At 42.5% G+C, this 21139-nt stretch overlaps 1 protein-coding gene across 1 annotated transcript in view; it reads left to right on the top strand.

The window, feature by feature from the left end:
• The first annotated feature begins 5576 nt into the window (after positions 1-5576).
• arhgap35a (Rho GTPase activating protein 35a) overlaps positions 5577-21139 on the top strand; it is a 28030-nt gene continuing 12467 nt past the window's right edge. The window contains exons 1-2 of the mRNA XM_042487309.1: positions 5577-9426; positions 17120-17261. Of these exons, the coding sequence (XP_042343243.1) occupies positions 5689-9426; positions 17120-17261 (3880 nt within the window). The 5' untranslated portion in view covers positions 5577-5688. The remainder of the gene's footprint in view (positions 9427-17119; positions 17262-21139) is intronic.

The raw sequence follows: 21139 nt of genomic DNA, 5'->3' as shown, positions 1-21139 counted from the left end.
GAGTTGTTTTTGATCCGTTTTCAACAGCATTCACATCTAAAATCCCCCTTTGATTCTGTACGCTCTGTGTGTTTATACCCTTGTTTAGCGAGGGAGCACTGCCTGAGCAGGAAGTAGTCTCGGTGTAAGGACAGCCTCAACCACACACACCCACACACAAGCCAATCCCCTGCCCACAGTCCTAGTTTTTCTCTATTGGACAACAACTCTCCAGAGAGGGGGAGAAAAAGGGGGGAGGAAGTGGGATAAAGTGAGGGAGGTGAAAAAGTAAGATGGGGAAAAAAAATCTTGACAGATGGAGATGGGAAATCTATATGATGATGATGATAATGTTGTGGGTGAGCACATGAGAGACAGGAAAATAATAAGTGAGAGCAGAGCGGAAGTGTGACTGGTTGCAGACTTACATCATGTAGAAGGAGTGAGAAACGGAGGGAAAACATGTTTGGGGACTAAAGCAAAGGGGAGGGCCAGCCAGCTCAGTGTCTTAGAGAATAAGAGCGAGAGAGAGTTTTTCCTTTCTGCCTCTCTGTCATCATCATCACCATCACACTGCTTCATAACTATTTCATGACCTTTGTTTCTGTCATCTCCCAGCCTTCCTGAGTGTATGGTACTGTACAACCAGAGGGCTTGCTGGGAAACTATGCAAACAGGTTTCTGTGTTAATCCTTTTTTTTTTTTTTTTTTGCAGTTTTCCATATGTACTGTAATGGGTTGAGTAAGAAATTTCATAATTCTTCAGTTCTGGAATTCTTTTGAATGAATTATTTATTTCCGTTTTTCACTTTCAAATATATTTTGGTCTATGAGGTCCAGAGTTCAAAGTAAAAACAAACAAACAAACTGAATCCCAAAATTAAGATTTGAAACTGCAAACAAATAAGGTCTGAAACTGAATGCATAAAATCTGCAACTAAAAATTTAAATAAAAAAAACCCCCAAAAAACCCAAATAGCAATATATATATATGAATGTGAAAAATGAAAATAAATATTTTATTCAAAAGAATTCCAGAAATGAATACAAATTATATTTAACCTGAAACAAAACTTTTCCTATAATTACTTTTTTTAGTTTGAATACATTTTTGGATTTTTCAAAATTCAAGATAAAAATTGTTCAAATTACCCAAACTTCTGGCATTGGTTTAGCTCCGTAATTGTCTACTTTGATCCAAAATTCCCTCAAAACTACTTTTCTTGACTTTGATTTTACAAGCATCTCATTTACTCCATGTGCACTCCTCATTTAGGCTAATATGTTTTGGTGTATCAAAACAGGCCTATCTTTTCTTCTGTGCTCTGTAATAAAAGGAACACGATGGTCTCTCCTCATGGGCAGTAAACACAGCCTCTTTCCTGCTACTTGCAGCACGTGTTATGATGAACTTCACGCCCTGCCACCCTAGCATTAGCTTCAGGCTGCACTCCAACACCCCACAGATGCATCCGATCTTCCTTCTTATTCTCGATCCATTCACTGACCTAGAAAGGGCTAGTTCAGTCAAGGCGGGATTTGCTGTCTCGAGTTTGTTTTGACAGTTTTAAACCAATAGATTGGTAAATTCTTGATAGAAAAAGTAAGGAGAAAAAGCAATGGGGAAATGAAGATGTGGTATTTGCTCTGCTTGTAATGCTTTTTGTGGTTAGGCAGGGCGAGAGTGATGCGACGGGTAAGACCCTGACCCTTAACTCATCCAGGCCTCGCCACGCCCTGCCCCTCTTCCCTGAGGGGATTCCAATGTGCTGCTCGCATGACCCAGGACACTGACCTCTCTCCCCTTCCCCTCATACCCATTCTTCTCCAGTATACCCCCACCCTCTCTATGTGCACTAACTTCTAACCCTCGGTCTCCTCCCCCCCAGTGCCTTGCACTTCTTCCTGCATCTCCTCCTACTCTCTCCCCCTCTCCGTTTCTGCTTACCCTCATGTTTCAGGGTCAGAGGCAGATGCAGTGCAGGCCCTAACCTATCTCTGCCTCAGCCCTAAACAGCCCTGGGCCTCGAGGCAGTGGTATGTGACTGGACATGCGCACCAGACACCAGCCCTTAGGGTGAACTGGGAGACTGGCTGTCTGAGTGCTCTGCAACTGGACTGCTGCACTGTAAGGCTAGTTTAGCCCAGGCAGTGGTGTCTTTATAGGTCTGCAAAAAGAGGAAATGTATTCCCTGAATGACTAGATCTATTGTGTATGAAATGCTGCACTTGGACTGGCAGTAGCCAGGTTGTTGAAACAAGCTGAATTGTTCAGTTCTTGTGTCATATATATTCTGCGTTTCTGTCAGTCATGAGGCATTTTATTTTCTTCCATTATACGCTGCTATTGTGTTTTAAACCAGTGCATTCTCACATCTCTTAAAATTGAATTCTGAGCTGTCTGTTTGCCTCTTGCTCTGACACGTCACTTGGACACATCAGGAGAAAAAGACAACTGCATTATTTCTCTTTTGTTTGCCATTTCCTTTGTGGTTATTGCAAAAATGCCCCACTTGTTTGTCACATACATACACACACATGCCTAACCTGCACTCTATCACAATGAGTGAAAGTGTCACAAAATGTTCATAAACTTGTAGAATTGAATACACATAGGAGCACTCTTAGAAAAAGATAGGTGGGGTCAGTGAAGCAGATGTTTACAATGCATCTGTGAGAGTCAGTGTTGAGCCTGGCTCGCCTCCAGGTCCATAGGGACTTTAGGAGCGCTTGACTTTATTTAATCCAGACACTCTCACAACCGGTCACAAACATGACCTACTTCACACATGACATGCTCATCAGCAGGATGTAATAAAGGATAAACAAGTCCTCCGTGTTTGTGTGTGTGCACTGTGCACATTCATGTGTGCACTTTTATGTGTTAGCTCATATAGGTCATTTGTGCTAATGTGATTCTGCACCAAGACCTCCGTACTTATCTGTATGTAACACCCTCTGTCAGCTCAGTAGGCAGCTACTTCGAGCATGTCATAACAGTTCAGTCTGTGCAGAGATGCAGTTCACAGCAACCTTTGCAATTGCAGAGCTCACAAACCTACCTGAAATTCCTGTTGGTTGACCCTCAGAAGGAAATATATACGTATTTAAATGCAGTAAACTGAATGTAAATGGTTTGCTTTACATGATTGTAATAGAACAAAATTAAAATGATTGAAATTAGTAAGGAACTATTGATAAATTTGCACACATATATTCTATTTCTAACTCTACATACTAGTTTTACACACTGTATCCTAGCATAAGTTACATAATTTTATATTTTACACACATAACATACAGTACTTCATGTTACATATTAACTTACTAGTGCTTAATGTATTTTCAAAATTATTTCTGTATTTATATTTTAATATATTTTGTGCTAGTACTTATTTATACTTTCTATAATTCTCTATGCTTGGCATAAGAGTGACTGTAACGAATCTCAATTTCCCCTTGGGGATCAATAAAATATTTCTGATCACATTATATTCGATGCCTCTGAACATGGTCAGTGTAGCACAGGAGGGACCATGCAGATAAAGTATAAAAAATTGTGATTATCAGGCTGGATAAAAGTTCTGTTTAGCCAGTGGAGCATGTCCATGGGGCAGCAGGTCATGTTTTTGTGGCTGATTGTAGTTGAAGCTGTCTGCTCTGTAATGCGAACATGACTAGGTCAGGACACAGGTGTGTTTTTAACCTGCTGACTCCGGCTGTATAGATCCCACACCTGCAGTTTTTCTCATCTGGTCAAGGCTATGCTCATCTTAGCTGTATATACTGTACTGTTTTCCAGCTGGATTTGTTCATATATTAGCTGGTGCCCAGTACACACGCAGACAAGAACATATACAAGTATGCAGTATACACACTTGTAAGAGAGTCTGAAAGGAGAAGGCTATGAATTATCCATAATTCCCAGGTCATATACCTATTCGAAATGTATCGACCAGCAAGTCTGGCAGAGCACACAACATGCAACTTATTAAAACAGAGGCTGGGTCTATCTCTGGGTGCCTTGATCCATTTTTCATGCATGCTTCCTCTACAAATATCAAAACACCAGACATTCTTTTTGATATTGATTCCTTTTTCTTGTTGGCACTTGGCTATACACCTGGTGCAGCACAGGGGAGGTCTCGCCTCTGTAATGTTAATTCACAGACTGATTGGAATTTGCTTTAGTGAACGTCAGGGTTTCAAGGCTTGGCCATAACTGTCGGCTTTGAACTTCGATTAGTTACACTCAGCTTTCAAGAAAAACTCAGAAATGTACTGTGTATGCAGAAATCAATACATGGCAGGTGCAAGGCTGTTTTTTATCTACAGTGTGTTCCTCTGTAGTGACTTACTTACTCCTCCTACCATTTCCTTTTCATTGTCTCACCCTCTGGTGGGCAATGTTGGGCTTTGAAGTTCATCTTTGCACATCCACAGTTCTCTGTTGTCTGACAAACTCAATTCAGCAGCAATGAAGGCTTTGTCTGCTTTTGTGCTCTGTCAAAAGAGCTATTCATGATTAATAGTGGTTTTAATGTCTGTTTTACTACATTAACGCCTCAGTTATGACATGGAGGGGGCGGTCTCATACTGCAAGTCTGTGTGCTGGCTGTCTTGGAAGATTTTTGTTCCTTACAAATTATGCTGTCAGAGAGGGCCATTCCATAAAGAGCACCCCCTATCCCTCATCCTCTCTCGTTATTTTTAGGTCGGATCTACTATTGGAATAACTGATACTGAGATTGGCCAGCCAACTAAGTTTCTGTACATGTTTCTGTGTGCACAGCACCAGTTTGTTTCCTGTATTGTAGGTAAATATGTTGAGACATTAATGATGGTACGTCAGCCAACTCTTATCTGTTGCAGAGTGCTGTATAGTGAGAAACATAGGAAAAAACATGTTTTTGATGGAGATGAGTCAGCCAACAGGCAGTGCAGCCTTTTAAAATGCAGATGGCTTTCCCTAGTTGGCCAATTAGTAACTTTAGCTCTGGAACACTTATCTGCTTTCATCTTCTTGTGTGTGTCTTTCATTTGGGGTGCTGGGAGCTTACTGTGTCTGTTTTCACAAGTGTGTGGTGGTGCGTGTGTGCATGTGTTTGTGAGCACATTCATGTGTCTGTTTTCTGCGATAGTGAAAACCCCACATAACTTTGTTCTACTGCTGCTGGCAGTGAGACGACCAGCCATAGTGTTAGATGTTGGATAATAAGCCAAAACACATACTGAGGCCCAACAAACAGGAATGAAATGTGGAAGGCACCACTGTTAGCTGTGAAGCCCTGGCAGTATAAAAATTAAATGAGTTAAATGGGGAAAAATTGCCTTTTACTGAGCTACAGCTGGGTTAAGTAATGTGCAGCATTCTAGCAGCTTTGCCGCTGACCTCAATCTTTTCAGGAAACATTCAGTGGAGAAATAGGATCACAGATTAAACATTATTAACAGCACATAGGCACGCTGTAGGAATTTAGATGAGAGACACAATAGCTTTCTAATAATAAAGCCTGTCATTGGAATGTATTTTTTTGTATTTCTCTAGATTAATTATATCTCCCCATTCTCTCTTTCTGTCTCTCTCTATCATGCAGGACCAAACCCCAGTGCACTGAGCTCCTCTTGCATGGAAACCCTTCTTCCCTGGCAGCCTTCTCCTCTCCCTAGAGCTAGTGGCCAGCATGGCAGGATGAGCCTCTGCCAGCGATGATGATGGCCAAAAAGCAAGATGTCCGGGCACCCACCTACAACCTGGTCGTGGTTGGGCTGTCCGGCACGGAGAAGGAGAAAGGCCAGTGCGGTGTGGGCAAGTCTTGCCTGTGTAACCGTTTTGTCCGGCCAAGTGCAGATGACTTCCACCTAGACCACACCTCTGTTCTCAGCACCAGTGACTTTGGAGGCCGTGTGGTGAACAATGACCACTTCCTGTTCTGGGGAGAAGCAGGGCGAACGTTGGAGGAGGGGCCCGAATGCCGTATGAATGTGGTGGAGCAGACAGAGTTCATTGATGATCAGACATTCCAACCGCACAGAAGCACGGCGCTCCAGCCTTACATCAAGAGGGCAGCGTCCACTAAGCTGGCTTCGGCTGAGAAGCTGATGTACTTTTGCACAGATCAGCTGGGACTGGAGCAGGACTTTGAGCAGAAACAGATGCCTGAAGGCAAGCTAATGGTAGATGGCTTCTTACTCTGTGTGGATGTTAGCAGGGGAATGAACCGTAGTTTTGAGGACCAGATGAAGTTTGTTACCAACCTGTACAACCAGCTAGCCAAAACAAAGAAACCTGTGGTACTGGTTCTCACCAAATGTGATGAAGGAGTTGAGCGCTATATTAAAGACTCGCATACCTTTGCCCTAGCCAAGAAGAACTTGCAGGTGGTAGAAACGTCAGCACGCTCTAATGTCAACGTTGACCTAGCCTTTCTTACACTGGTTCAGCTAATAGACAAGAGTAGGGGAAAACCCAAAATCATCCCTTACTTTGAGGCACTGAAACAGCAGAGTCAACAGATTGCCTCAGCCAAAGACCGCTATGAGTGGCTGGTCAACCGAATTGTGAAGAACCACAATGAGACGTGGCCTGCAGTCAATCGCCGCATGCAGTCTGCCCCTGAGTACAAGGACTATGTTTTCCTTGAGGGGACAGCTAAAGCCAAGAAGCTCTTCCAGCAGCATGTGCATAGACTTAAACAAGAGCATATAGAGAAACGTAGGAAGGCCTATCTAAGTACTCTACCACAGGCCTTGTCTGCACTGTTGCCAGAGTTAGATGAGATAGACCACCTGAGCTGGTCAGGAGTTCAGAAAGTCCTGGAGACAAAACGAGATTTCTCCCAGTGGTTCGTAGTGCTAGATGACACCCCTTGGGAGACCACACCACACATTGACAACATGGAGGATGATCGAATCCCCCAGGACCTCCTGGAGACACCTGCAGCTGAAACTATCTATGAGACCCACCTGGAGCAGCTAAGGAATGAGCGTAAACGGGCTGAGATGAGATGGGAGTTCAAGGAAAAGCTAAGTATGTCTCCTTTCATCACACCAGGCAAACCCTGGGAGGAGGCCCGTAGCTTCATTATGAATGAAGACTTCTATCAGTGGCTGGATGAGGCTGAATATCTGGATATCTACAACAAACACCAGAAGGAGATCATTGACCGAGCCAAAGAGGACTTTCAGGAGCTGCTTCTTGAATACTCTGAGCTCTTTTATGAGTTGGAAGTGGATGCAAAGCCAAGTAAAGAGAAAATGGGAGCCATTCAGGAGGTGTTGGGTGAGGAGCAAAGGTTTAAAGCCCTGCAGAAGCTGCAGGCAGAAAGGGATGCTCTGGTATTGAAACATATCCACTTTGTCTACCATCCCACAAAGGACACCTGTCCCAACAGCCCGCACTGTGTGGACAGTAAGATAGAGCAGATACTGGCCTCTACATTTCCTACCCGCTACCCATCATCAGATAGTTCGAGGCTGGATTTGGGGAGGGCTGAACGGATAAATCTTGTCATCCTAGGGAAAGATGGTCTTGCCAGAGAGATGGCAAATGAGATAAGGGCCTTGTGCACCAGTGATGACCGGTACGTGTTAGATGGTAAAATGTACGAGTTAGCCCTCCGTCCCATAGAGGGCAATGTACGTCTGCCAGTCAATTCATTCCACACACCAACCTTTACACCCCATGGTTGCTTGTGTTTGTACAACTCGAAAGAATCCCTCTCCTATGTTGTTGAGAGTCTAGAGAAACTTAGGGAATCAACTATAAGCAGAAGGGAAAGGGAAAACAGCTTAGCCCAACTCCCGCTGTCCCTCCTTCTGGTCACCAAGCGGGGGGTGGGGTCCATTGGAGACATTGGAGGGGAGACAGCTCAGACTCTTATCCAACAAGGGCAGCAGGTGGCCGGAAAGCTCCAGTGTTCCTACCTAGACCCTGCCTCTCCAGGCATGGGTTACGGTCGCAGTGTCAGTGAGAGGCAGATCAACCAGATGCTGAAGGGCCTCTTAGAATCACGTAGAAGCATAGGGAGCAGCTCCCCTCCCTTACCTCCTCCATCCTCTGCCTTCAGAGACTCTCAGTCCCAGCCAATGCTAGAGGCAGACCTGAGGATAGTAATGTGCCTGATGTGCGGAGACACGTATGACATAGACCAGCTCCTCGCTCCCTTCCTGTTGCCCCAGCATTGTCGTCCTGCCGCCAGCCTCAGCAGTGGCACCTCCGTTTTGCTGGATCTCAGTGTAGGAGGTCAGAGGCAGAATATTGAGCTGTCACTGCTCTCCTTCCATTCCTCATTCTCGCTCCGCAAGACCAAACTGGTCCATGGCTACATTGCAGTTTACTCTGCTCGCCGCAAGGCCTCTATGGAGACACTATGTGCTTTCCTGTGTGAGGTCCAAGACATCATCCCAGTCCAGTTGCTAGCAGTAGGGGAGAGCCAGATGGAGCTGTCAGACTCAGAGTCAGCTAAGGAGCAGGTCAGTCAGGGAGAGGAACTGGCCCATGAAATAGAGGCCAGGTTCAACACAGTAATATGTGGACATGGTGGGGTAGTAGGGGGGCTTCATAAGATCGACCTTTTTCAATCCTTCCTCAAAGAGGTGGTAGAGAAGCACACAATTGTCGAGGCCACACATATGTATGATAATGTGGCTGAGGCATGTACCAATGAGAGCATCAGCCCTCGCTGTGGCTCTCCAAGTCCAGTAAACATTCTTATGGACTCAGAGGATGATATCGAACCATCGCCACCTTACCCGACCCTGAGGGAGGATGGCAGTCTCAGCTCTCACTTGGGAAGCTTCAAGCTGCCAGATCTGGATTCAAGTGATACATTCTCTGTCATTTCTGAGCTTAGCACCTTTGAGAGCAAGCTGAACAACAAGGTTCCGCCACAAGTGAAGCCCAAGCCGGTCCGTAAGGTCAACCTCGGCCCCTACATGGACCAGCAGGGTGGCACCAACCGCCGCTCCTTGCCCCAAGCTGTCACCTGGGCTCCAGGTAGCGATGGTGGCTATGATCCCTCAGACTATGCAGAGCCCATGGATGCTGTGAGCAAACCTCGACCCACGGAAGAGGAGAATATTTACTCTGTACCTCACGACAGCACACAGGGCAAGATTATCACTATCCGCAATGCCAACAAGGGTCACTCCAATGGGAGTGCTGGGGGAAATGGCTCAGACAGTGAGGCCGACAGCAGCTCACTGGAGCGCAGGAGAAAGTTGTCCGCCATTGGGGTGAAGCCTAAGCTTTACAGAGATCGATCCAAACGGCTGGGCAAGTTCAGCAGTTTCAGGACAAGCTTCTCTATAGGCAGTGATGATGAGATGGGGGGTCCACCCAAGGCTAGCCAGGATGACATCGGAGCCCAAAAGGACAACTCCATCGAGGAGAGTGAGGACCCCAAAAGGCGAAATATTCTTAAGAGCCTGCGCAGAAATGCAAAGGTTAGTGTTTTTGCATATCTGTTTTTATGGGATAAGAGTGATGCATAGGTTAAATACACAAATATATCTCAACTCTGTTTTGTCACCCAAAAAAAGTGACAAATCTTAAACTGAGATTTAATTGATTTAATTTTAATTAGTTGATTCAACTATTCCCAAACACACCAAGTGTTCCAAAATTATGCCTATTTATTTAGGAACATTGCCCAAGTAAATCACTGAAGTTATTTTGAAATATTGAAAGTTTTCCCAGCCAAAGCTTAAAATAACCTCTTAACTAAGAAGTGCTATGCCCTTGTGTTTTGGCAGCCAAGTGTCACATATTTTAATAGTGGAAATTAAATTTTTAAGCAAAACACTTACTGAAAATTGTAACTAATGAATGACTCAGGATGTTGTGCATTTATAGAGCTTTTTTGCAGTATACATGCATTGTATTTGTTTATGGATAAAATTTCTATAATGCTCAGTACTGTTCTTTGTCTTAGATTCAACATCTGTTTGTTTTGGTTGATAACTGTGTGTTAAAAGTCAAGGAATGACTAATGAGTTCAGCAAAATCTCTCTACTCTCTGCAGTTTAGCTCAGTGAAAACATGCCATACTGTCAGAGTTCCTCTGAAAGCATGTCTGCTATATTTTTTTCCTGACCACTTTGTGAGAACTCTCTAAAATAGCCAGATAATCAGAGGAAAAAGAGACAAACTCCACTCCCTGAACTTCTGTACCAGAAGGCAGAAACTCTCAATGAATATGGACAGTGCCACAGTATTCACTGTGCTGTTTTATTTGTTCGTGCTCATGTGTTTGTCTGCTTGGTTGCACCAGGTTTCCCATGATATTAAAGCTGGCATAATGATGTTTGACATTTATTAGAGCAAGATTTTGAAAGCATCAGCATCCGTCTTACAATTCTCGCTGCAATGATACATAAAGAGGAATTAAAGCTAAAGTTATTTCTCAGCAAATAAGCTGTAACACTCCTGCTGTTCAGGAAACAGAGTTTACAAGCAAAAAATATGTGTAAGGATTTCAGCACTGGAGTCCTTCACTCCATAATTATAATTTACAAAACTTGATTGTGCAGTCACCTTGCTTTCAGCCTTCCTTGTATAGCTTCGCATTTGTTTACAACTTAGTTGCTGAAAAGTGTGGTGCATTTGCCGTGAGTGATCTAGTGACTGACATCAGCATCATCTAGTTAAGGCAGTGTTGTTTACTGTTGTGCTACTGCAGTGAAGCGTGTGCCAAGCCTGAGACTCCAATCTTTTCCTGTCAGCTTGTCTTTCTCTGCTTCCTTCCCTTCATCCTCTCATATTCACAGTGTTTGTCTGCTCTTCTTGCTGATTCATACTTTGTGCTTCTCACATTCTTGTCGCACTCTTTCTCTCTCCATTACGTTCTCCTCATATCTCTACTCAGCCTCTCTCTGGCCCTCTAATGTCCATTTCTGTGCTTGTCTCTCACACGTGTTGTGACGATATAGTTTTGACCTAACCCTGTCAGGCTTATCAGCCTGGTATGCTGTTCATTCACACACATGGCGTGGCACAGAAGTGTCAGCTGAACAGGAGTTACAGCTGTGTATGTTGTGCGTCTTTGATAATTACCATGGCTGTCAGTAGGGTGGAACAGGAGGGGGATGATTAATGTTTTCACACACTCAGTTGTGATGTCCTAGTACCTGCGTGAAGGCTGTCCTCTCACATAACTTCCAACAGCCTAAACTACGCTCTTTCCTTAAGGCAATAACTGACGTAGCACAAATTGTATTCACTGTCATCTGTCCTTTTTGAGGACAGACTGCCAGTGAATTGGACAGCTCAGTTCAAGCCCCCTGTTCGCAAATAAGCTCCAGTAGCTCTGACTTTTACTGACCCTGTATTCTAACCCTGTCCTTTAAGGAGGTCAAGGGATCAATAAAGTATCATATGACACATTATTAGCCCTGTGTCAAAACAAATTCCCAAGAAAATTGAAGCTAGCAGAATTTAGATCGGTGTCATCACCATTACTCTAATTAGTGCCTCTGATTTGTACCCTAAAGCAGGTCTGGGATCTGGATATCCGCATTAAAGGCCATTATTGCTTAATTGTGGTTGTAACAATGTGATCAAGTTCCATCACCTGTTTTCTAAGCAGCTGCCTCAAAGATAAGAGTCCATTTTCAATCTGCTGCAGCCTGAAACCCCTCAGGATAACTGGCATGTTATTGAGTTATTTGGTCATCTTAGGGAGGCGTGTTGTAGCAGTGACTTTTTATAGAACCAGCCGTTCCTATTATGCTTCTTTTCCAGCAATACGGAACGGGTTCCGTTCCGCTTCCCACACCTAATTTTGAACTGTTCAGATCATTTCAACCAAAAAATAAATTAGGCCTGGAACCGAAAAGTTGGTTCCCAGCTGGATCCAAAAAATAGCAGATTTTTCTTGACCTGAAGGGTCGACCATGACAACAGCAGTGGGCATATTTTACAGGCTGTAAAAGAGAGGATGGATAATGCAAGAATACAGACATTAAGTGAGAAATAATCAGAAAAAAGACAGTTCCCCAACATTAATGTTTTTGTGGTGGCCTACCGTGTATTTATATACCGTTATATATACGATACACTTCTGGAGCTTAGACTGTACTCTGGGCACAGACAAAGCGGTAAAACGTCAGGCACAGTGAAAGTGAAACTTAACAGTTTAGTGCGCTGGTTCTAAAAAATCTGTCACTCACCTCTGCAGGAACTGATCCTCTAATTTATCATTCTGATCTGATCAGCTATGATCAGATAGACTGATCAATTATCCAGCCGAACTCAAACTAAAAAGAAAAAAGTAACTCATGAAGAATTTTGTCTGTGCTGCATGCAAAGACCTCTGAATTTAGAGAGGGGACATGGAATGCTACGAAGAGACACACAAACATGAAGAAAAAAGTGAAGTTTTCTGATATTACTGTTTACTTCTGTTGTGCATTGTGCAACGCCCTCTGTTGATGACACATCCTTGATTACAGTGGTTCTGATCAAAACTGGTAGAAACATGGACTCGCATTAGAAAACATCAAGAATCCATGAGTCCTGAACAAAATAGGTTCGAGAACCAGAGATGATTTCGGTGGAAAAGTGGAATTAGTGGTTTGTCAGGGTTAACAAAAGTCAGATATTCAGTTATGGGTAAATGTTTAGATTAGTGCAGTGTAAACACTTTCCTGGTCAGAGCTTTAGGGTACAGTCTACCATTCTGAGTCATGACGAGTAGGAACAAATAATTAAAACTAGACTCTGAGCCTGTTTTAAAAGCCCCTTACCTCAGGCAATGACCAACTGTGTCTCTGTCCCGCCCGCCCTCCCTTAGCGAGAGGCCGGAAACATTTCCTCTCTCTCTCTCTCTCCTTTAGATTTTTTTCAAACCCTCTCAGCCAGTAAGATGAATGCTTCAAATTCCTCAGTCACCTAGTTCCAGTCTAGTGTTCTCTATATGAGAAATAAGTGGGGGGGGCAGCAATCAAACGAAAAGGAGAAAACACAACCACAGAAAGAAAATGAAATGGAGCCTGAGAAATATAAGTGTTATGATAGAGCTAGTATTTTTATATATTTTTTTCTGTATTGCAGCTTTGTGTTTCGGCATCCTACAGCGCACTGTGAATGTAAACGCTCACAGTGGTGTCTGTATGTTATTATTAAGGATGTGTTTTGTTTGTCTTTTGTGGCAGAGGTCTGTTTTGTCTTCTCAGTGCTGGCAACACATCCTGTCTCAGTCAGCAACTAAAAGGAGTGGCCAGAAGGCAAAACTGCAGGGGGAGAAGACAGTGAGAGAGAAAAGTGGGTGGAAAAGAGAAGGGGGGGAGTATAGAGACAGTCTGCTAAACTAAGATAGGGCATAGATATACAACACAGTCAGTGTGATAGGACACAAATAAATTATGAGCTGCTACTTGGAACTAAAACCCAAACTGGCACTAAGTTATGACAGCATTGCTCTCGACCACCACGGAGGCTGCTGCCTTGTAGCATCACATTACTCCCACTTCAATTTAATGAAACCCTCATGTGAGCGTTTTGTGTACATGTTAATACACACCTCACATGTATGTTCGCAGATACTCAGCTTAATAGCCACCAGTATAATCAATATGTTGAGAAAAGGAGCATCACAGAAGCAATTAGGCAGTGGGGGAGTTAGCTGCGAGTGATAAGTGAAGGAATTCCAGTTAGGATCAGCTCATGTCGGGCTCGTAATAGAAAGATAACTGGGCAACAGTTACTGATTTGCTGAGAAAGTCTGCAGTTATTTAACCAAGATGTGTTTCAACACAGACCCTCCGTCAGCATCTTAGGGGCCTCGCTGAATATGCAGACTCTTCCAGTGAGCCATTCAGTGTTAACAAGTTATCTCTGACATTTTGTTTTGCCAACACTTAAGCACCCAGTTGACTGGTGAAATAGCCACAGTGCCCTTTTTCTAGAGTTTATCATAGAAAAGCACCCCAGATAGAGAAGCCTGGATAATACTGAATCTTTGAGGCCAATATGTGAGTCAGTACTTGAGAAGAATATAACAATATATGAACCAACATTCTTCTGGGTTTTTTTTTAAACATAAACATTATGTGAAAAAGAGTTTGACTATATTTTTTTGCATTTGACTGATAGGAGTCAGTGTTTCCCACAGAATTAGATTCCCACAGAACTGATTTATGTGTGGCGGTAGGGGGCTGGAGGTTAGAAAACGTCCAGTTGTTTCTTGTATCATTATGTGTCCCCTGTCTAATTTCAGATGTTTTTGAGGTTTTTTTTTCACTGCAGCAGTTCATGAAGTTTGAGTCATGGGGTGGATAATTTATCTGTCAGTCCAGTCAGAGCTGATCAGACCAATAGAGGAGAAGCCACGTTGGTAGTGAAAGGAAACTTTTAGACCCAGCACAAATTCACAGTCAAGTTTCACTTTTTGCCTGATGTTCTACTGCTCCATCTGTGCCCAGAATACATTCTGTGCTCCAAAAGTGTGATAAAACTAATAACCGATTGGTATAAGTATTCTAATAGCGCTCTTAATTACCACTAAAGCTCCAAAATATATAAAATTAATATCTGATAGCAGATGCTATAATCATGGTGGGCAGCCAAAAATAAATATGTGGCCAAAATAAATGAGTATGTGGGAAACCCTATGATTTACTAGAAAACTTGACCATAATAATAAATATTGAATTATAGACATCATTAAAGGTCCAGTGTGAAAGATTTAAGAGCATACGTTGGCAGAAATGGAATATAATATTCATATCTGTTTATTAGTGTATGATCACCTGTAAAAAAGAATTGTTGTGTTTCTTTTCCTTAGAATGAACTATATATTTTATAACTATATCGAGCAGGTCTTCTCCCACGAGGTCTGCGGTGTTGTTTCTATAGTAGCTCAAAACAGACAAATCAAACACTGGCTCTATATAGGTTTTTCACATTGGCCACCATTGTTCTTCTATATGCTTGGCATATGGAGAAGTATTAGTCCTGCAATCCTACACACTGGACCTTTAAAATAAAAGTAATTTTGAACTTTATTGGAACATTTAAGCTGAGAAAAATTCAAGATAAAATGTACATAGAAGTGCCACCAATAAAATATTTAGTTTACCTTTCCATCTCTTTCTGGTATCTCCCAGTGCATTTGCTGTTAATAATTAATCTGATAACCACATATTAGCCCATGATATGGGCCTACAGTTGTATCAGTCAGGCTCTTTGAGTTGGTAATGAAAGCCAGCTGATGGATAAGGAAGATTAACAACAAAATAATTCTCCAAATGTTCAAACAACATGCAGTGCAGAAAAAGTCCAGGTGAGCTTTGTTGATCTGCTCAGTCTTAATTAGTGTTTCCCTGCTTGTTTCCTTGAGTGCGGCTGTGAGTTAGTGTGAGTATATATGTGCCACCAAAAATGTTTGGTGGAGTGCAGTGAGGCCAGTATCTGGAGCAGAGGGCACGCCGGGCTCCTTCTCTCTAATGAGCACTCCTCTGCTCCTTTCCTGTGTCTGTCTGTCAGACCCACACTGCTCCAAAAGTCTGTGTGCCCAGCCAACCATGCATCCCTGCCTCACCACCCAGCCTGCCAGGGCAGAGCCTCAGGGGGCTGACAGACTTACTAGAGATCCAGGCCTCAGGGGCCTTCAAAACATTCCCACTGAACACCATTAAAACGCAGTACAATTACTGCTGATGCCATAGCCATATGGAGGCAGGCAGAAAATGTTGCAGGAGTGCATTAGAGGTCTCTTAACAGGAGAATAACAGGAGTTAGAAAGTAATTAAACAATGAATAAGAGAGTTTGATTATCTGTGAGCTGCAGTGCAGTAGTGAGAGAGAGAGAGAAGCACAAAAAGCCGAAGGAAGGAGGGCAAGGATGAAGAGACCAGTGACGAAGGAACTGATGTAAATCTCATTATGCACAAAGCAGTCAGGAATGTTTGACGACTTATCAGTTTCAGATTTGAAGGAATGTGCGGGATGGGTGTGTGTTGATCTTTTAACTCTAACACAAAAACACAGTCATTTAAATAAAAAAAGGGCCTCATTCACAAACAGTGCGTGCGCACAAATCTGTGCTTAAACCGTGTATATGAAAATTTCTGTAGAAATCAGGGATTCATCAATATTTTCTTCCGTGATTGTTTCTGTACTCCGTGAACGAATGTAGAACTGCCTCAGACCATGCAGATGCACATATGATTAAGGCCTGTCTGTCTTAGAAAATGTAAACCCACACCTATTAACTAAATGCAAAGCATATTAAAACTGCATTCTTAAAAAAATACTTAAATAGACAATATTTAAAACCATAAATTTACTAAAATATAGACTTATTTCATCCCTACCTTTTATCCTCATCAATTATTGTCATAATTAAAATATTCCACAAAAAACAGTGTTCCATTCCTAGTTTACATTGAACTATATGACAATTGAATCTGCCTGTAATGATGGCTTCGCCCACCAAGTTTTAGTGCCATAAATTCTTCTTCTTCTTCTTCTTCTTCTTCTTCTTCTTCTTCTTCTTCTTCCTCTTCTTCCTCTTCTTCCTCTTCTTCTTCTTCTTCCTCTTCTTCCTCTTCTTCTTCTTCTTCTTCTTCTTATATAGAGCAGCGTATAGAAAATTCTGATCTACCTCTAAGCAGGTGTTAAGATGTCAAATCTAACTGTGCTGGAAGATACTGCAGCCCATGCCTTCAGGAGACAAGCATGTTTGAACATGTTTAAAGAGAGCAATGAAAAGCCGATGAGCAGTTTGCCACCGCCGTCACATTCACAGACACTGACTGATGGTCCCATACTGGTGTGTGCGGCCTTAATATGTATGTAGAAACGTCAGCACTTTCTCCATGATACACCTCTGGGCAAACGTATTTCCTTATACAGAGAAATGGGGGCGTTCCAGTATGCTGATTGGAGGTGGCGCATGCTGGTAAGAACAAAATGCGCCCAAGTCATGAATCTGATAATAGTTTTGCAGGTGCACTCATTTATGCATAGAGTAAGCACGTTTAAAAACACGTTAGTAAATTAGGCCCAGTGTCTCTAGGTTTTTTTGTCACTTCGGAAGTGTGTGCTTAAGTCAGCAGTGTTTCAGCCAGTCAGGCTCAAATAAGGTGTCTGATTGCTTGCACTAATCTGCTCTTTTTTCTCTCGATTTGTTTTCAGAAACCACGACCCAAACCCAGGCATTCTATCTCAAAACCCATCGAGAGCAACTACTTTGGTATGCCACTGTCCACCGTCGTCACTCCTGAGAGGCCGATCCCCATCTTCATTGAGAAGTGCATCCGTTTCATTGAAACAACAGGTAAGAATCTGTTATAAATTACATGATAAGGACTAGAGGTGTGCAACAGCATCCGGTCAAACACAGATTAGGCTGTTTTTTTCAATCGTTGAAGTATTAGCTACTTTGAAATTATTTCAAAGGATCCAATCAGCCTCTCCGTACTCTATACCTGTTTTCTTTGAGCTCTATTTTTCTGTTTCCCTATATTTTCCTCTTATCTTAATCCACCTCCCTCGTGGGATTGCTATGAACTGTGGTCTTCATCACTAAGTGTGTGAATTTGCTGTTCTCAAATCACACGCAGCCTTTATGTATATGTGCATGTGTGCTTTCCTTTGTATCTCCCTCACTCTTTGTTCAGGTTTGATAAATGGTACTGCTTTGCTAAGGCTTCATAGGTAGGCACCTCCAGAGACGTGAACCAGGTTGGGGTGTTAACTTACTTTTTTGACAGCCTAATAAGTTGTTTCCTAAAATGAAGCAAAACGAGGTGCGCTAAGATGAACGAGTGAAGTAGATTCACTGTTTGTATTTGCATGTTTAATAAATACTGTTTCCAAACGTTTGTGTGGCGACTCCCAAACTGGTTCGAGTAAAAGCATCAAGCAGATCGTGCTGGCTTCTGTTTCCAGTGGTTACAGTCACAGTGCTGACTGTAAAATGAGTCATCAGAGCCTCAGTCAGATCAATGTGATGATGAGAAAAGCCATGGGGGATTTTAAGCAGCAAATAAGTTTGTCACGGAGTATAATGTTAGAGCGGCTACTAAAATACTTTCATCTGCTTAGATTAACCTTGAATCTGGTGTGTGGATTAGAGCCTGTGCACAACTGTGTTTAACAGGTTTTCAGTGTGTTGCCACCAATCATCCACACCCCCCCACACCTCCTCTCCTCTCCTCCCTGGGAGTACTGGGAGCACAGATGTGGATGAATAGCGTCTCGTAACCTTGCTACCCTTTTACCCAGATGCCGAACCCCCTGCCAGGCTGCTCTGGTGCTCCACGCCCCCAGGACTGCCAGCTTGCCTCTTAGTCTGCCACCAGCTGTTACACTAAACCAAAGGCGACTTAGTGCAGAGTGGATGCATATATATAGATATTTGTGCACATCTCTTGGCACGGCTGTAACCACGATATTGTCACATGATCTAAAGTCATGGGTTGTCTCTCACCCCACTCCCAAGTTAAGAAACAATGTGTTAAGTAAGCTGTTTAATTGTATTTTCTGCAAGTTTGATGTAAATCCCTGTGACATTCTCAGCACTACAAACTAATATCTAGCTAAACAATGACCTGTTTAAGAAAACAGTGTCTCTTTTTTAACTATACCTAGTATCAGATTACATACTGTATTTCAGGGTTGTACCCAACTCAGTCACTTACATCAGTCCAACTGGATTTGGTTGTTCCATACAAATATTTGACTATTCATCCCATTATTGCATTTTCGCTTAGGGCTTGACTGCAAAAATCTGCTTTTTAGAAAACATTTGATTTCCTTTTTACCATCAGTTTTATTTATATGTGTAGCTGCAACAAAGAGAGTAATTTGTCTTAGTTTAGCAGAGACATTACTGTTTCAAGTAGTGTTTAACAGCCAGTCAAAGTGCGTGATGCAAAGTGCTGCACTAAGAAAGCAAAGACTTGATTGATTTCATAGGTCTTTAAGAAAAAATGTAAAAAAAAAAAAAAGTTTGAAAGTTTGAACAGGGTTCAGCGGGACACTCAGGGTTACAGTGCTGTCCACGTAATAGAGTAAACAAGCCAAGTTAGCCCTAGCTAATGTGTGCTGAATATGCTCACGAATTGAACCTTGAAATGTGCAACATTTTTTTGCCAACAACAGATATCTAATAAAATCCAAGCATGTTATTGTATTAAGTTGCTATGAGGTGTAAATTTACCACTTCTAAGCAAAAGGCTTAGAGCTCAGAAGATAACGTTATCTCGCACCCTGAGCTTCTCTTTCTGTTAGCAGCTGCCTCCATCTCACTCAGACTCACCCTTGCTCTGGGTCTGCAGCCTTCTGTGCCACAGAGCAGGGTAAAAGTGTGGAGCGCTCGCTCTGCAGCTACATCTGGCCCAAAGGCCCCCAGACCGCTGCACACTGACTGACCGAAAATGTGTTAAATAATAATCATGAGAGTGAAAATTATGTTTCCTCAGTGAGAACTTAACTCTAGTGAGGAAATACAATGACTTCCAAGGGCATGTGGGTGGACTTTTAAATATTAATTTTAATTGTTTATTAAATCTAACTGATTTGAACTTTTTAATCTAATGATTTTCATCAGTCCCACTGAATTCTTACTCAGAAATGTATGTTTTCAACCATATTATAGATTTGAACATAACAAATCATGAACTTCCTAGGCGTTTTAGAAACAGGCTATAAGTATAATTTTTAGCTTGTCACACAAGACTTGAATACTCTCTGTCGACGGAGGCGTGTCCCACTGATGATTTGAATCCTCAACTTTCAGGGGGGCAGCCCTGCTGTTTTTATCAACATAATTATCAAGAAATTACGGACCTGTAAAATAAAGCACGACAGTTTTATTTTTCACCATTGAGATCTAAATGCTGTTTCAAAGCTCTCTCTACGTGCTGCCTGGAGTAAAAGTGTGGTAGAGTAATACTGAATTACTTATTCAGTAATTTATTCATTTGAACTGGTGGCAAAAAATATTGGGTCTAAAAATACTAGACAAAATGTTTTAAACTGTATAGTGTAAGTGCCCCCACAGTTGCTAAACCCTTTAAAATTTCCCAAAAAATGCAGACAACAATAGCAGTCAATCATGCAATTCAATTCAGTTTTATTTAAATAGCCCAATAGCACAAATCACAGTTCGCCATCATACAAAACCCTCTGTTATTGGACCCTCATGGTGGATAAGGAAAAATGAGAAATTACCAAAGCAACTTCATCTTTAAGTAATGTTTAATGAAAACTTCCACACTCATAGCTTAAAACAGTCTTTTCATTTGGGGTGCCTGGCGGCTCAGTAGGTAGAGCGTGCGCCCCATGTACAGAGGCTGTGTTCTCGCTGCAGCACCCACGGGTTCGATTCCAGCCTCAGCTCTTTGCTACATGTCAACCCCTCTCTCTCTTCCCCTTTCGCACTTGCACTGTCCTATTGAATAAAACTATTAAAAAGCCCTAAAAAATAATCTTAAAAAAATAGGCTTTTCATTACCTCCCTTTAAAAGAGTTGCATGTGTTTGTCAAAACACTGCTGTTGCTTACTGACATGCCAGTGCATTCCACTGTAATCTCTGTCCTGATTAAAGACTCTGTATTTGTGGATTACTGCAAACATCCACCGCCTCCCTCGGTGTAGGAGTATAGGGGCAGAGCTAGATAACAAGGCATCACGTTAGATTTCACCTCCCTCCGTTCAGGTGTTAACTGGAGCAGTCACAGCACTTAGTTCTGGCTGAAGGAGGACAAAAAATTGGTTGAATATGCGTTTATATACACTGGTGTGTGCATACAGGAGGATGTTTTCCACTTTTTACCCTCACTCACTCCTTTAGTATCTCTCTCCTAATCCTCTGTTTCCTTCTCTCCTCCTTTTGCCCTTGTTTCACTACTTCTTTCTCCTGATCCAGTCATCCTTTTCCCTCTGTCTCCACGAGTACCTTCGCTTGTCAGATTTGATTTCTCTCATCTTTTGCCTAGCCCATATTTCTATTTCTCCCCCTGTCCTATCGTCACCTCTCTCAATTCACTGCGTTTTTCCTTCTGCCATCCCCTCCATCTCTTCCTCCCCTCCTTCATTGCTTCTTCTTGTCAGCATGCTTTGAATGTGTGTGTGTGTGTGTGTGTGTGGCGGGTGTGTTATCGCCAGGGGTTTGCCAGGTCTGTTCTGCCCCGTAGCTCCTTCCGTCC

This window comes from Plectropomus leopardus, chromosome 5 (assembly GCF_008729295.1).
Source record: "Plectropomus leopardus isolate mb chromosome 5, YSFRI_Pleo_2.0, whole genome shotgun sequence".
Lineage (NCBI taxonomy): Eukaryota > Metazoa > Chordata > Actinopteri > Perciformes > Serranidae > Plectropomus > Plectropomus leopardus.
The sequence above is the reverse complement of the archived record's forward strand: the minus strand, read 5'-3'. Positions and strand labels throughout refer to the sequence as shown.